This window comes from Brienomyrus brachyistius, chromosome 19, assembly GCF_023856365.1.
Source record: "Brienomyrus brachyistius isolate T26 chromosome 19, BBRACH_0.4, whole genome shotgun sequence".
In the NCBI taxonomy this organism is placed as follows: Eukaryota; Metazoa; Chordata; class Actinopteri; order Osteoglossiformes; family Mormyridae; genus Brienomyrus; species Brienomyrus brachyistius.
Window position 1 is genome coordinate 19,204,220 of NC_064551.1, and position 16,778 is coordinate 19,220,997.

At 44.9% G+C, this 16,778-nt stretch overlaps 2 protein-coding genes across 3 annotated transcripts; both read left to right on the top strand.

Annotated features, from left to right (window-relative positions):
- The first annotated feature begins 119 nt into the window (after positions 1 to 119).
- Positions 120 to 12,049, top strand: si:dkey-119f1.1 (Structural maintenance of chromosomes protein 6-like). Of its 2 annotated transcripts, none has more exons than XM_048986160.1 (27): positions 120 to 383; positions 1,077 to 1,235; positions 1,352 to 1,469; positions 1,555 to 1,660; positions 2,511 to 2,647; positions 2,950 to 3,011; positions 3,095 to 3,175; positions 3,341 to 3,442; positions 3,734 to 3,853; positions 4,464 to 4,562; positions 4,647 to 4,793; positions 5,243 to 5,331; positions 5,415 to 5,579; positions 6,045 to 6,223; positions 6,314 to 6,515; positions 6,626 to 6,740; positions 7,138 to 7,298; positions 7,407 to 7,542; positions 7,654 to 7,734; positions 7,869 to 8,039; positions 8,343 to 8,480; positions 8,627 to 8,772; positions 8,977 to 9,102; positions 9,959 to 10,064; positions 10,621 to 10,773; positions 10,905 to 11,002; positions 11,812 to 12,049. In XM_048986160.1, exons 2-27 carry the CDS (start codon positions 1,086 to 1,088, stop codon positions 11,924 to 11,926), a joined length of 3,303 nt encoding a protein of 1,100 aa, XP_048842117.1. In that variant the 5' UTR covers positions 120 to 383; positions 1,077 to 1,085; the 3' UTR covers positions 11,927 to 12,049. The 2 variants fall into 2 exon arrangements, with proteins under 2 accessions (XP_048842117.1, XP_048842118.1); XM_048986161.1 differs by having other exon boundaries at positions 11,815 to 12,049.
- Positions 12,050 to 12,177: 128 nt separating this feature from the next.
- Positions 12,178 to 16,527, top strand: c19h1orf115 (chromosome 19 C1orf115 homolog). Its single transcript, XM_048986180.1, has 3 exons — positions 12,178 to 13,407; positions 16,206 to 16,273; positions 16,388 to 16,527. Exons 1-3 carry the CDS (start codon positions 13,096 to 13,098, stop codon positions 16,404 to 16,406), a joined length of 399 nt encoding a protein of 132 aa, XP_048842137.1. The 5' UTR covers positions 12,178 to 13,095; the 3' UTR covers positions 16,407 to 16,527.
- The last annotated feature ends 251 nt before the right edge of the window (positions 16,528 to 16,778 follow it).

Consider the following 16,778-nt stretch of genomic DNA (forward strand, 5'->3'; position numbering starts at 1 on the left):
GACGTAGGGAATCTGCCAAAGAAGCGCGCTGCGCGCGGAATTCGGCGTCGCCCCGGCTTGCGGTCTCTGCGGCGGGTGGAACTTAGGCGAACCAGCGCTGCCCATTGGATAATCGCTGCTTCTCATTGGTTTAGACAATTTGATGATTGACAGATTGCGTTCAGTCCCACCTACCAGGGGTTTCGGAAGCGCCGCTTTCTGCTGGATTTCGGCGCTGTGGATTTTTGTATGAATGCGGAGCGGTGGCGGGATGTTACTTTTAGGTTAATATATTTACATAATTTAATTAGAACAGGCATATTTGACTTCGCATAGAAGACTTGATTAGATCTTTCGCAGAAGATTTAGAAGTTAACTTGCATTCAGCTCTGCGTCAATTCAGAGTAAGTACTGCTGATTTGAAGTTAGGTAAATAATACACGTTGTGAATGATGTCTTATCAGCCTGATGAATTATTTGGTTAGTCACATGGTCACAACTTTATAACCGGAACTTGATGGGATAAGAAGGCGAGGGATTAGAGTCTTGTCATGTGAATTTATATGTAATAACAAATACTGTAGTATATGTATACATAATAGATGTGCATTTCTTGATGTATATAATATTGCGAAAGTCAAGCAAGAAAAAAAATCGAAGATTGAAGAAAGATGGCGCGTTTGATAAATAAAGGTGGAATTAAAAACTGCTAGGTGTAGTGGAATTGAATAGTGTAAAGTTATTGTTTGTATCCGGTAAGGTACAATGTTTATAAGTGTCAGCTAATGCCAAGCGAATGCCCGCCCGTCCGAGCTGTAGTGCGGTTTACTGCAAAACGAAACCTCTCATTTAGTTTCACTTTCGAAGACCCGACGTGATTAAGTCACTTACTGCTAAGTGGCCTGCAAGTCGGATTCTCTCCAGCCGTATATACGTGCTACAGCTGAAGGGTGGTTATTCATCAGCATGTGTGCGTTTGTTAATGTTTAATTCCCGTTTGTCATGAGAGATTTTGATCAGCATGTTTCCCTGCCTTTTCGGTCACGTTTCCTTGAGCGACGCCTGCGGGCGTGATATTAACTCCGTCCGTTTTTCAGCATCTAGGTATGTCTAAAAGAAAGAGTAATTCACCAAACGCGAGTAACCATGTTAAGAGAGCCAGGTCTGGTCCAAGGGAGGAAAATGGGGAAGATGAAGATGCCGAAGATGTTATTGGTCCAAGTCAGCCCAGTTCAGGCCCATACACTTCACAGATGGTGAGAATATATTCATATACAGACATATAGGTAGATGTACTTAATACAGTGACTGCATGGAAATCTTACCAGTCTTAGCAAATCATGACATGCTGGCCTCTTTTAATTTCCTTCAGACATCTGCAGAAGTGGGCATAGTGGAAGTAATCTTCTTGAAGAATTTCATGTGCCACAGCCTGCTGGGACCTTTTGCTTTTGGACCGAATGTCAACTTTGTGATTGGAAACAATGGGAGTGAGTAGCTTTAACTGTCCACGTGTCATGTCTTTGGTCCAGGTGGCCCGGTGAGATGTGTTTACCAGTTGTACTCTCTCGGCAGGTGGTAAAAGTGCTGTACTGACTGCCCTGATCGTCGGCCTGGGAGGTAAAGCACACACAACAAACAGAGGATCCTCTCTTAAGGGCTTTGTGAAGGAGGGAGAAAGGTGAGCCTCACCTCTTTTCCTTCATATTACTTCTGCTACTAATTTTCCCAGATTTCTCCCATATTTCAAGGCTGTTTCCTGTCACCCACCTGCTTTGTTGTTTCTCCCATGATTTGCATGGCCCTTAAACTTTTTATTATAAATAATCGGCACACACATGGATTGCTAAGATCTGTATGTTTGTCGGATGTCACCCTGGCAACCCACAAGCTGATTCAATGAATGAGCAAGCTAACTTAAATGGATGGATGGATGGATGGATGGATGGATGGATGGGTGTGTGTGTGTGTGTGTGTGTGTGTGTGTGTGTGTGTGTGTGTGTGTGTGAGTGAATTTGGTTATTTAAAAATGTAATTATTAAATACTTATCCCCCCCCCCCCAATTTTTTGAAACCAAATGTTGATAGGTATGCGTGTTACCCTGTACTGGACAAGAAGGCAGAAGATTCAGTGTCTTGCTTGGTTGTGGGTTCAAATCCCACATCCATTCTGCGTCTTTGGAGCTTGCATGTTCTCCCTCTGTCATAGCAGCTGGAAGACGAATGCAGTGAAAAGCTTGCAGTTTTACTGCTGGTGTTTTACACTGTTACCTATGTTTGTTTATGTTGTTTTTTGTCGTCTCTCTATGATCTTATTTTGATCACTTGGCTTTGCGTTTTATTGCAGCTCACTTTGTTTGTTCAGTGCCGGAAAAATTAGCAGAGCCACCGTTGTGTAAATTTGTCACATGACAGGTGATGCTGCTTTCTGACACAGTGGGGGCAAGGCGCTACCTCACGAAGCTGGTCAGTGTGTTCCCAGTGTGACATGCTTTAGTCATGCTCCAACAGCTGTGTGTCTTCCTAAATAGCTCAGCAGATGTCTCCATAACGTTACGCAACCGAGGCCAGGATGCGTATAAGCCAGAGGTGTTTGGCGAGTCCATCGTCGTAGAGCTCAGGATCTCCAGCGAAGGGCTGAGAACCTACAAGCTAAGGAGCAAAGCTGGTAATCTACCCCACTTTTTATTAGGGTTTCCTCTAGCTGCCACTTTCCAAAACCATGGAAGGGGATTGGAGTCTGATTTGTCCATAGGTTTTCATGGTATGTGTGTGTAAGTTTGCACCATCTACATGCTCTATGTTTCCTGGGATAGACACCAGGCTCAGTGTGACCTGGTGCTGGCTAGTTATGGAAGATGAGTGCAAGAGATCTGTATGGATTAGCATGGCAGCAGCATCTGAAGTTCTTATTCTTTAGCAAAGCAGTAAAAGCAGCCTGAAAATGCCCTTTTTTCTTTTAAATTAAAGGTCACCTCGTTTCAACAAAGAAGGAAGAGCTTATTTCCATCCTGGACCACTTCAACATCCAGGTACAAGGCTGCAAGGTGTCCCCATGCCGTGCTCAAAGGAGCAAGGAAAGTATCACCAGTTAAGAATAACTTGTTTTGCACAGGTGGACAATCCAGTATCAATACTGACCCAGGAAATGAGCAAGCACTTCCTGCACTCAAAAGGTGAAGGAGATAAATACAAGGTGAACCCATAAAACCTTCGTCTTCTCTCTGCCCTGCATGTTATAACGCCTGCCTTTTACTGCAGTGCTGTCTGCAGGTCCTCCTAACGTCTGTTGACCAGATTGGCCACACATTGTAAACCTCTTGCTTTTCCCCGAATGCGAAGCTGTTCCTTCTTCCCTCAGTTCTTCATGAAGGCTACGCAGCTGGAGCAGATGAAGGAGGATTACGCATACATCATGAAGACGAAGACGGTGACGCAGAACACCATCGAGAAGCATGAGGAGGTGAGGTTCCCTCAGGATTAAAGCTTCTGTACTTTTCTTCTCCAACAGGTAGCACTGCAGTAGTACGGTCAAGCTGGGTGCCTCTTGAGTGCATCTGCTAAGTTAGTTTTTCTTTTGTGAATATCTTTACTTTTAAGAACATTTAATTTGAAGCATTTAATGTTTTTAGCTTGGTTTGCCTGATATGATCACTTTATAAATATTCAAGCCCTTGATTCAGGCTTTGCTGGACTTGCTGATAACGGCAGGTTAAATGTAATATCGTAATAATCTATGAATTGTTCTGGCCAGTGCTTGGAAGACCTGAAGCGCAAATATTTGGAGAAGGAGGACAAGTACAAAAGCCTGGCTTCCCTGGATGAGATGCAGACCAAGCTGGAGGAGCTGCAGAATCAGATGGCCTGGGCTCTGGTGGGTCATCCTGATGTTTTTTTATCTGCAGGCTTTAACTAAATAAAGGGCCTTTATTTGTTAAAAGGGGCTCATTATATCTTGCTGCCGTCCAATGAAATGTGCCACTGGAGCTCGTGCTCCCTGTAATCTTCCCAGCAGGCCTTGTTTAAACCCTCCTGGGGATTTCAGCTGAATCTTCTAACCCTGACACGCTTCTTTATCCATGCCTGTGATCATATACGGTGAAGACTGCAGGCGGCAACTTAAATGAAACCTACCATAGAATGGGTTCTATCTGTATGAATATGAAATTGCTACAGATTTGGGAACATTTCAGAGATTTACATTTATGTAACGCTTTTTCAAGACGGAACCAATGGGAAGCCACTTGAACCCCCTCCAATGTGTAGCCATTCTGCACCAGTACACTAACCGCACAGTAGCTAGGGTGGTGAAGGGGCAGGAGAGTATTCACCAGTTAGATAAAGGAGATGATTAGGAGGCCAGATTTGAAAACACCACAAACTTTATTTAATTACTTGAATCACTATTAACACATATCTATCCCTTAAATGTCAAGTTGATTTATACTTAAATATTTAAAGTAGAAGGGTTTTGTCATCTTTAGGTCACTGAAATGGAGAAGGAGATGAAACCCTTGGAGGAGAGAGTTGCTGTGGAGGAGAAGGCCACCATTAAATATGACCAGAAAGTTGAGGAATATAAGGTAGAGCCTCAGTGACCTTGAGAGACATTCCATCGAGCTTCGTGTCTGTTTATGGTGCATCTTCATTGCCTTCTCCCTCCACAGACGAAGGTGGTCGAGGCAGAGAGGAGGTACAAGGAGATCCACGACCAGCTTGAGGGCATTTCCGAGCGGGTGCAGCAGCTGCAGCCTCAGTGTGCCACGTTGAAGACCGAGGCTCAGAACTTCAACCGGGCCTTCAAGCAGGCTGAGGTAGTCGGACTGGCGGGTCAGCGAGTGATGTTTGACCATTATGCATCCATTCCTTCTAGTTTCGAGTGGTTTGCATTTGAATTGCTGGCAGAAGCTTGGAATTTTGCTCTGCCTATGAATTTCCACTAGGGGGCACTCTGTCTGGAAAGCTCCTCTAGATGCTAAAATGATCAAATGAAAGCAGAAGAGGACTTGACACAAGACTTGCAGGGGAAAGCAGCACTGAAGGGAGTAGGGAGTGAGTGGCCTAGGAAGATATGCAAACTGGAGATGAGCTAACGAGAGAACAATAGGAAACATCTGAAATATCACTTGGCTGCAGTGCAGGTGATCTTGTGCAGGGGCATCACTGGCAGAAAAGGGGGCTTTTCTTTGCATGCAGGGAACCCCTTTGTGCACTGGCAAACATGAAGGACAATAACAGTGGATTTTTGCTCTTCTACCTTCAGGCCACATTCCATCGCTCTAAGACCACCTTAAGAGATCTGGAAAAGGACAACGAGCAGCTGACAAGGCGTGTGGACGAGCTGAAGCACAGGTGTCGCTACGACCGATGGCGGGTGGAGATCCAGCCTTTGGCTTGTCAGGCGACGCCCTTTCTGATGCCCCGTTGTTGTGCAGTATCAGCCAGGCCATGGGCGTGGATAGCAGGCGGAGGATGGAGAAAATCGAAACGCTGCAGGCTGAGCTGGACGACCTGAGGCACAAGGACTCTACCCTCGCTCAACAGATCGAGCAGTTCCAGCAGGCAGTGGCCAGAGGCAAAGAGGAACTAGGCAAGATAAGGTTGGCTCACTTTGAGGGCGCTGTAACTACTGCTTGATTCTGATTAGCCTCAACCCCATCGTCTCGATCTGTCTTTGTCAAACGGGTCCTCGAACTCCCAGACAGTCCACGGTATTTTTATTTTTTTCTCCCTCCAAACTCTGAGGAGCAATAATGTGGACCATCTGTGGGTCGCTGAGGACCAGCTTGTGAAACACTAGTCTCTATATTATAGATTTAAGTCCTCAAAGATCGCATTGGTAGAAGAGGGAGCGATCTGATTGGCTTGGCTTCATCTTGGGGAGGATGTTTATATTACTGATTTTGAAACATAATAATGCAGGTGAACTATATTTTAATGGATTGTATACATTTGCTATTTGAAGCTAAAGATTCCTTGGTTTCCAGTTGGCTAATAAGTAGGTTTTAGATTCAGAAAGATTATCTGATTGGCTGCTTGCATCTGAATATTATCTGACGCTCCAGCTGCGAAGAGCGGGAGTTGCAGCGCTCCATAGAGACCAAGCAGAGGGAGCACAGGGCCCTGGTGGCCAGCAGGACGGACAAAATCAAGCGCTTCGGGGAGCAGATGCCAGCGCTCCTGCAGTCCATAGACGAGGCCTACAAGAGGGCGCAGTTCAAGCAAAAGCCAGTGGGACCTCTCGGTAATCTTGATATCTATGGTTCATTCATGGAGTGGCTCTTCTGTGTTCCAAGTCGGATGGTTCAGGAGGTGTCTCTATCCATGCTGGCAGGATTCTGTATGCGTCTGAAGGACCCCGAGCTGGCCATGTCTGTGGAGAGCTGCCTGAAGACCCTGATGACGGCCTTCTGCTGCGACAACTACAGGGACGAGAAGGTGCTTCAAGGCCTCATGAGTCGGCACTTCCCTCAGGGCAAGAGGCCCCTGATCGTTGTCAGCGAGTTCTCCAGCAGCATCTACAACATCTGCGGGAAGTATGAGCATCCCCGAGCACCCAGCCCTCACCCAGACGTGGTCCCGCAAGAAACACGCTTCAGTGGAGCAAGATATTGTTCTGAATTTTTTTTTTTCTGTTTTTATCCAGATCAGCCCAACACCCGAAGTATCCCACTGTGCTCCAAGCCCTAGAGATCGACAACCCGGTGGTGGCCAACTGCCTGATCGACATGCGAGCCGTCGAAACCGTCTTGCTGATTAAGGTGTGTTTTGTGGTCTCATTCTGTCCATTATTGAGTCGTCTTGTCTACCCAGTTACTTTGTAAATGTAGTTTTGTAGGGAATGCATGATTAATAATGAAACTTTTACATTGACCAATTGACTTCATTGCATTCATATTTCCCAGCCAATATTTCTACCAACAATCTTGATAGGTGTGTGTTTTCCCCCAGTTTAGCGATACTGCCCGAAAATGTCACTTTATGTGACAAGCAGATTATTGCGTTTATTTCAGTTTTTGGCTCTTGTATCCATTTAGTTTTTCACATTTTTGGTTGCTTGTCTGATAGCTAAATGCGACGCCTTGCACGCCTTTGTGCTTGTAGAACGTTGAGGAGATGCAAAGGGATTGACTGCAATTTGCTTGATCCGTCCTTCAGAGCAACCAGGAAGCGCGGCAGGTGATGCAGGCCGGTGCTCCGCCCACTAACTGCAGGGAGGCCTTCACTAAGGACGGGGACCAGGTCTTCTTCAACCGCTACTATTCTTGCGAGTACCACAGGGCACAGTACCTGAGCAGGGATGTGGAGGAGCAGATCAGGTGTGTGGCTGGCTTTGGGGGTGGAGGCATGTGACGAGGGTGTATTAATAAGGTAGAGGAGGGCCAGGCGGAGGAATTGTGGAGGACTACCTGACTGTCACACTACAGGCACCTGCAGTCAGAGATTGAAAACCAGAAGGCTCTCGTCACGAGGGTCGAGGCTCAGAAGAAGGGGGTGGAGGACAGCATCCGAAATAATGAGAACCTGCTCAGCCGAGCCTATAACGACGGGAAGAAAGCCAAGGTGCCTCTGGGGGAAAACAAACTTTGGGAAGCGAGAAGCCGTGTTTTTTTGGAAGGAGAACATGAGCTGTGTGTGTGTTTGAGGTTCATGTTAATTTCCTCACCTCAATAGGACAGATTCCGGAAGCTTCAGCTGGAAATGACCGATCTGCAGAATGTGGAGGAGCCCCAGTCCGAAGACTTGTTGCCTCTTGTAAGCACACGTGCACCCTCCGCCCGTTTCAGGCCTCCTCCTGTGCTCAGTGTCTGTGCTTCCTACGCCTCAAAGAAACAACCGGTATTTTGTCATCAGTCATGTTGAATTACCCCCCCCCCCCCACCTCTCAGGAGGAGGAGCTGCAGGAGATCTCAGTGAAGATCAGCTCGGCGAGGCAGGAAAGAGACGTCGCCCATAAGAAGATGGCTAAGCTGAAGAAGGAATTGGAGGAGGCAGAGCAGAACTATCGCCAGCAGAAGGAGGTCATCAGCAGTGTGGCGGAAGAAGCAGATCCCATTAAGGTGGGCAGACCATGGCTTACCATACTGGCATCCCATCCAGGGTGGATCCCTGCGTTGCACACTATTCTGCCTGCGATAGGCTCCAGGCCCCCTGCTGTACTATCATGGCTGGGCGGATTGATGGATGGTAATACCATACCTTAAAAGAACTTCCTTGAAGAATATTAAAGTTAAAACGCCTGGGCATAAAGCAGTTAAGGACATGGATGTGTGGCAGTTCAAATCCCCAGAGGACCTTTGCTGTAGTACTACGGAGCCTAAACGATTTTGGTAACCAGAGAGTGCTCTCCGGTCCCCCTACAGGAAGAGCTGAGTAAAAGTGACCAAGATGTGGAACGATGCAAGCATCACAAGAAGCACTACGAAGAGAAACGAAAGGCACACATCAGTGGGATTCAGAAGCTAAAGGCCGATCTGGAAGTCAAACAGAAGGAACTGGAGGTAAAGAGGATGGGCCACTGGTCTTAGGGTGGATTGGGAACGATTTAATACTTCAGGCATTAAACCTGCTCATAGTGGTCGCCCCCATCGTAATGTTGAGCGTAAACTACGAAGAAATGTAACCTGTCCTACATTGTGCCCTGTAGGCGTCCATCCTGAAAGCTGCTGAGATTTGCCCTGAACGTTTGGAGGTCAGGAGGACAGCCAAGAGTCTGGACAGTGAGATAAACCGGCTGAAGCAGAAGATCAGCAACCAGCAAGATCTGCAAGGGGACCGAGACGAGGTCATAAAGTACGGAACATGTGGATGGGGAACTGGGTGTTGCGGCTCCCTCTCTGATGCCTTTGATACCTGTCTTTGCTGGTGGGCTGTAAATCTAACCTTTACAGGTCCAGCAGTTCTGGAAATGGTGTTAGTGTTTGACTTTGAGCGTTTCTGCATCTAAACATCTAAGTGTTCAGTATACATTTTCACCCATGGCCACACTCTCCACAGGCAGTACCAGGAGGCCCTGGAAAACTACAAGAACATCGTGATGCAGGTGAAGAACCTGAAGAAGTTCATTGGCCTGATGGCGAAGATAATGAACAGACGACACAAAGTGTACACTGAGATGAGAATGTAAGTGTTGGACGCTTGTTTGTCTCATGGGAAGCCATCAGAACGTGACGGGGGGGGGGGGGGGGGGTCCTTTGTGGTCCTCCGTGTGGTCCTACTTGTCTGTGAAATGCTCCTTCGTTCTCCATTATTACTGGCCGTTAGTCTCCTTTCCACCACCATCTTCATCTTACAGTTGAATGTGCTTTTAGTGGTTGTAGAATATATTTTTCTCATAGTCTACTTGTTTATGAACCTACACAACCGGTCATAAGTTTTTGCAAACCACAGGTTTTTACCACTTTTCCATTTATTTAATTAATGACAGATTGGAAAGTTGAGTAAACAACTGTAAATGAAAATATAAGTCAAATGAAATGCGTTTCCTTTATAACATGAAAATAGTATGTAAGAGTGCATGTCTGACATACTATTAACTGGTTGTGTGGTGATGGCATAGTCAAGTTCTAGACTGTTCTTTAACTTTAAATGCACTATTTAACTGTTTCATCCCATGAAACACAGCAGTATTTAATGCTCCTCTTAGGATGAATCAGACATGACATTTTCTTGCTAATAAAGGTACTCAAATGGTGAACCTACTGTAAATTTTGTTGGCAAAGAATATTGAGTGTATTTTTAGTAAATGTTAAAGAGTAACATGCAAATATGGAAAATCTGTATGAGAGAATTTTTGATTGGTGTGTTTTTTTTTTTCAAACCTGTACTCAGTCTGACAGCAGCTTATTGGTGTAATTAACATAGCATGGCAACAACTGGGGGGAAAACAGGCTAATTTCTTTCAATTGTGAGACCTGATTTGTAACTACAGAAGGAAATGGGTTCCTCACAGACCACTGGTGTTTTCAAATGTCCTCAGGTATCTCTCTGTGCGCTGTAAGTATTACTTTGACTCTATGCTGTCTCAGCGAGGATACACAGGGAAGATGGCTTTCGACCACAAAAATGAGACATTGGCCATTTCGGTAAGACAACCAAAAAAATGCTTTTTGTATCGGACACCTAGGAAGTTTTCATCACGTGTATCCAGGGAATACAGTGACATTCTTATGCCTCAGGTGTGGGGGCTGGGGGTGCATGTGGGGATAGGGCAAACAGTAGGGGAATATAAGAATAAGTATATGTGGAACCTAAGTGACGCAGTGTGGGGAAAATAGTCAGGATGTGTAGATTGGCAGTGTTACAGTACTGAAAGTACAGGGAGTACATTAACAATACAGTGATGTGCAGTGCACTGGTTAGGTGATGCGAACACAGGTACAGACCAGCAGCTGGTATATATCACCCATGTTCCTGCTGGGCTGTGATTGCGTATGAGTGTGTTCCTTACCATGGACTGGGATCCCTTCCGGCATGTGTCCTGCTTTAAGGCTTCTCTTTCCCTCTATTGGATAAGTGTGATGGGTAGATCAGTGCATGGATGTATCTCGCTATGTTTGGTTTGCCTCAAACTGTTTTAAAATCACATTGGCTTTTGTTTATCATTCTGCTGAAAAGAACATTTTTTGGTGGTCATCTCAGGTGCAACCAGGAGAGGGCGACAAGGCGGCTCTGAGCGACATGCGCTCCCTGTCTGGGGGAGAGCGGTCCTTCTCCACAGTCTGCTTCGTGCTCTCCTTATGGGCCATCGCCGAGGCTCCTTTCCGCTGCCTGGATGAGTTTGACGTTTACATGGTGAGGGTCCAGCTGTAGCCGGGTCTACGTGGGTCACCCTCATTTCACCATTTGCTCTCTCTTCTTCTTCTTCTACACTTTCTTGTTCTAACTAAAGTTCTGACATTTGTTGTTTTAATATATATTTTTAGGACATGGTCAACCGAAGAATTTCTATGGACATGATGCTGAAAATCGCATCCAGCCAGCGCTACAGGCAGTTCATCTTTCTCACCCCACAAAACATGAGGTCAGGCCAAACTAGCACCTTGTCTCTATACATTAACGACCCTCCGGGACATTAACTTTTTGTGTCTGACATGAATCGCGCAGAAGAATGACTTAATCTGTCCCAAAGCAAGCTTCTGTTACTTTCTGTGGCCAAACATAATAAAGAGGGTGGTTTGAGCAGAGTTAAGAGGGCTGTAACACAATGGTGTTTGAAAGCACAGTTTCTATAAACAGGAGACTGGGGTGGAGCTTTGCCTTTATTCATGAAGACAAGTGGGAATTTGAGATTTAACAAACCTTGAAATCTCTCTCTTTCTGGGAGAAAAGATATTTGAATGTTAAGATGAAGGTCAGGCTTCCTGCATTTATTTATTTAGCAAACGTTTTTGTCCGAACCCACATGAAAATGAGGGCAGAGAGCAGAAGCAGCCAGTGTCCGGGGAGGTTTAGAGTTAAGGGTCTTGCTCATGGGTCCAACGACTGCTCCACCTTGCCAGCCAGGATTGGACCTTCCAATCACCAGTGCAAGTTCAAATCAGCAGAGCCACTGCCCTGTTTTAGAGCCTCCAAGACAGGTTTAGTGCCCAATATTGTTCTGCCACACAAAGGCAAAATCGGGTCTGTAAAGCTCTGATTTATCTTGGGATAAAATATCACAGCCGTGTCTTTCCCCCAACATGCTCCCAAATACAAATGACAACCAAATTCCAGGTTTGGTTGTGAACTTTGAAAGCATCTGACAAGCATGCAGTGTAACAAGCATGCAGTGAATGACAATATCACCACTGTATTTCTTCGTTTGGCAAAAAATTCCTTTTTGTTTTCCAGCAGCCTCCCAGACAACAACCTGATCCGGATTTTTCGCCTCAGAGATCCTGATCGGACCCAGACCGTCCTACCCTTCGGCAGGAGGAATGTTGTGGAAGACGCAGAGGACCAGTGACAAGTCATTCCTGCCTCAGACAAGAACTGCTAAAAAAAAAAAAAAAATTTTATATACTGTTCTTTTATCCCTCAGTTATTTGGTAAATATTGGTCATGTTTAAATAAAAATATCTCCCTTCTTAATATGCCCCATCCATCCATCCATCCATTTTCTGAAATCGCTTAATCCCGACTGGGGATTCGGGGTGGTACTGAACCCTATCCCAGGAACAGTGGGCAGCAACCCTGCACAGTCACCAACACACCGCAGGGCGCTCACACTCGCACAACTCCAGGGCCAATTCAGACCCACCAATCAGCCTACCCTGCACGCTTTTGGACCATGGGAGGACACCAGAGCCCCCGGCCAAAACCCAGGCGAACGTGGGGAGAGCGTGTGAGCTCCACACAGAAAGGACCCTGGACCGAACCCGGGAACCGGACCCAGGACATTCTTGCTGTGAGGCAGCAGCCCTAATCACCACGCCGCCCTACACTGCATCCCATTCCATAAATAGAGACAGTGACTGGTAGTGCACTTCACTGCCTGCTACAGTGCAACCCACTTTGTCCCTCTTATTTAGCCATTGCAGTTCCACATCTATCAGAAAGGAGGCGAGGTAGCTAAGGGGGTGGGAGGTTCATAGGAAGTCAAAATCTCCAAAATACCTGAGGAACTCGTCAGGACCAGGGGTGATAGACACCAATAGACACCTGGATGGTATGAGTGGTGGTAATCACCCATGCCCCCCGCCTCCCCTTCTCCAAGTTAACCTGCTAAATCCCCTCCAACAGCCTTGACATAGTTGAATTCAGGTATTCAATGAGGAAATTTACCATTTTCTTCTAAGGAAAATCATTAAAATCAGAACAAGCTTCTCCAGACAGTAAGTGCCATTGATGTGTTTGTGCTTATAGAAAAAGGAGAGTAACTTCTATTTAAATCGAGTGTTATATTAGCAAAGTAATCGATACATCGTACAGCAAAATGGGAAGGATTCACAGTTGCCTGCCATACCGCTTTAAGGGAGGAAGATCGGCCCTTGTAGGATCAGCAGTTTCCTCTTTGAAATCTGGCACTGCTTTGCACGAATCACTGTCATTGTTTGGTGTGACCGGCTTGCACGCTGGAACCATTTACTCCAGCATGTTCATATTTTCACGGCTAACAAAAACAGTAAATAAACCATGAAACCGACGCCATTATGGGGAGCCATAACCAGCGTGTTTGAAAACATCGAGCCCCGGGACATGCTGCCTGACGGGGCCAGATACCTGCAGCAGGTAGATGGAGAAAACAGCGGCGCTCCGCTCGACGGCCAAAGCCAGCAGTTACTGGTGGGAAGCAGAGTCAGGGAGAGAGACCGATGTGCCAAAGAAATACATTTTGCTTTTTTACCGGAGAGATATGAGCCTTTGGTAGAAGAAGACGACGCAAGGGAGAGAGCAAAAGAAGAGAAGAAGAGAAAAAAGAGGGAAAAGTACAAGAAGTACAGGAAGGTATGTGCATTTGCTAAATATATGTATTTTTACATACTACATTTACCAGTGATCAAGTGTTCGACATTGCTGGTTAAAGGGAATGATTGGACTTGGTGTTCATACTGATCCTGTAACTTCTAAAGTATCTCCAAAATTACTATACATCGTTATTAACAAAAATATTCACATTATATATTAAACCCGCGTTGGGTTTAATATGTATCTGATTGTGGTCTGTTCTACTTCTGTTCTTGAGTAAATAAGTAGACTTTCGGCGGGCGCGCTTATGGCAGCTTGGACTTCGTCTCCTGTCAGCAAATAATTAATGAAGCGGCTTGTAGATGTCCTACATAACCCCGCGTTTTGAGCCATAAAGCTGTGCTGCAAAGCTTTCCGTTTTCTTCAGTATTAATCATCTGTGGGGCTGTTTCATATTTTTCTCGGTGGATTGGCTTTATTTAAATTTCACGAATGTCCTAAAAAAGGTGAATTACTCTAGTACCCATCTTAATAAGTCAAAACATTTCATTACTTCATGTAGATTTGTTTCATACTATGCAGTTTATAGATTGTTTACGATTGTTTGTGCAGGTAAATATTTATACCAGCCAGTTTAGGTCCAGTCCTTCCGCTAGGAACACAACTGGGCCAAACTAATTAGCAACCATTAATAGGCCAGATAAATGATCAATTTTTTAAATCTGTCGGAAGACGGATTGAATCCCTAAACACTCGGAAGCTGTGTGCTAATTTCCTTTTAATTTATTTATATATTATCTTAAAGATTATAATTTCTAAGATGTTGAGGTGCATCTTAAAATAATTAAGATACATCTTTTGACGTTTGAGTTAAAATATAATAAATAAAAAAAAAAACTTGATTTTCGAAAGGAGTTTCGGTATTTGCACATTGTTAGGTTTATTGACGTGTCCGGAATTTTTAAAATTAAATTAAATGACCTCATTGTTTGTTTCAGTTTTTTCTCAGTAGATGTTATTTCAGTGTTATCCGCTGTGGGTTTGTGTGCATTCATTTCGGGTTTGACAATCAACGTGTAATCTATTTGTCACCACGGATTTTTCACTGACGTTTTCTCATAATTGAATTGATTGCTGAATCTTAAGGCAGCACACTGGTTGGGAAATTAATACGACGAGTAAAATGAAGAGTGAAAATCTTAACTGCTTTTAGTTGGCTGATCTGTTTAAGATGTGACTGCAGACCGTGAGAATCGTTGCGGTTTTGTGGTTATTTTTAGATTATTGTTACGGCGTCCAAATGCAGGAAAATAGCAGGATGCGTTTAACTTTGTGTTGAACAATACAGTGGTGAAGAACTTAGGTCATACTGCTGCATGACTAGTTTATTCTGTCATTTTTTAAAAACTACTTGTTTATTTATTGTATTCGAGCAAGGTCGGCTTGGCTACTTATCCTCGTTTAGAATAGAATAGAATAAACCTTTATTATCCCACGAATGAGAAATTTAGGTGTTACAGAGCTCTTGCACAAAAACGTAATATAGAACAATAGGAGCAGGTAGATACACAAAGATATAAATACAAATGTACAAAAGTTTTGGAAATAAATAAAGATGTACAGAGATATGTACAAAATGTACAGAGATATGTACACAAGTGCGGGGGTGGGGTGGGGTGTGAATGATCCTGGTTACAGCATGTGATATGTCAGTTAAACATATATGAGTAAAAAATACTCACGCTAAACTGTTATAATGTCTGACAGCCGCTGGTAAGAATGACCTGCGGTAGCGCTCCTTCCTACACTGTGGGTGTAGAAGTCTATTGCTGAATGAGCTGCTCAGAGCTCGTACAGTCTCATGCAGGGGGTGGGAGGTGTTGTCCATAATGGATGTTAGCTTAGACCGCATCCTCTCATCCCCAACCTGCTCGATGGATTTCAGTGGGCAGCCCAGGACAGAGCTGGCCCTCTTCACCAGTTTGTCCAATTTCCCCCTGTTCCTCTCTGCAATTCCACCACACCAGCAGACCACAGCATAAAAGATAGCAGATGCTACCACAGTGTCATAGAAGGACCTTAAGAGAGTCCTGTTCACCCCAAAGGATCTTAGCCGCCTAAGCAGGTGAAGACGACTTAGACCCTTTTTGTAAACTTTGTACTTTGTACGTTACATATAAACCACACAGTTTGTGCAGTAACACATCGTCCTATTTCGGAAAATTGCAGAAGCATCAATGAATTATACATTAACACAGTTATCGTTGTTTCATTATAAGTTACAGTTTGAGTTTCCTGCTTCTGTCTGATTGTGCGCCTTACCTCAGGCTTTACATCGCAAATACAAAAAGATACGGGGGACCCCAGTCACTGACGACAGGTCTCGGGGTTTTCCCCTGAGACGACGTGTTGGGGGCGGTATGGGGGCCGCGCACCCTGTGGAGGCCGCAGCCGGGTGCGGCTCTTCCTGCGGATCTTCGTTCTTTAGTTTGTCGGGCCCTTTTGTCAGTCGCCTTTCTTTCAATGGAGACCCTCCCTTTTCCTCCAGCTTTGGCTTCTGGTTCGTGCTGAATCTTATACCTTGGAATTGTTTCTCAATTATTTAATTTAATGCGTATCCTACGAGGTTTTATGACGTCCGCCAGATTAATGGGACTGACGCATTTATTCAGATTTTTTTCCTGTATTCTAAAAGGTTTGAGGTGTGTGTGTTTAAAAGGGAAATGCGTCAAAAATTGCGCAGTATTGTGTGCAAGCGATGTAAGTTTATAATTTTTTAGAACAGCAGGTGCTAAATGGGGCTTTGCGTTCATTTAATGGTTTAAAATTTGTATAAGGTTCCTGATGACCTGCAGCCAGTGACGTGGCTTCCTGGTCCATCTGGTATCTGCATGAATAAAACACTGTGAGTTATAGTGGATAACTGATCTCACCATGTCATCTTGAGTGGCATGGTTCACACATCGTTTATACATGCATATTTCTGCTAACTACTGAAGCATGCTTTTTCCCTCCCCAGAACGTTGGAAAGGCCCTGAGGTTCAGCTGGAAATGCCTGGTCTCTGGTCTGCAAGGATTCACCGTCGGATACTGCCTTTCGCTGTCGGCAGCGGCCGTACTTATCCCAGATGTACACAGAGCGTGGCCCCCCAGCTGAGTCCATGCACCATTTAGTCAGTGATTGATGTTTACTTGGTGCACTACCTTGGTGATCTTCAACAAGCATCCACAATCTATTTGGAACACATTGTCACATAATCCCCAGATTTTCTGATAACCAGTCATTAGCATCAAGATTGAACTCTACTACAACTTGGACTTGAACAAATCTTTGACCGGAATGATCTGAAATGGTAAGAAAGGTAAATGACTATTCATTGTAAGATGTTATTACGCTGCACATGTTTCGG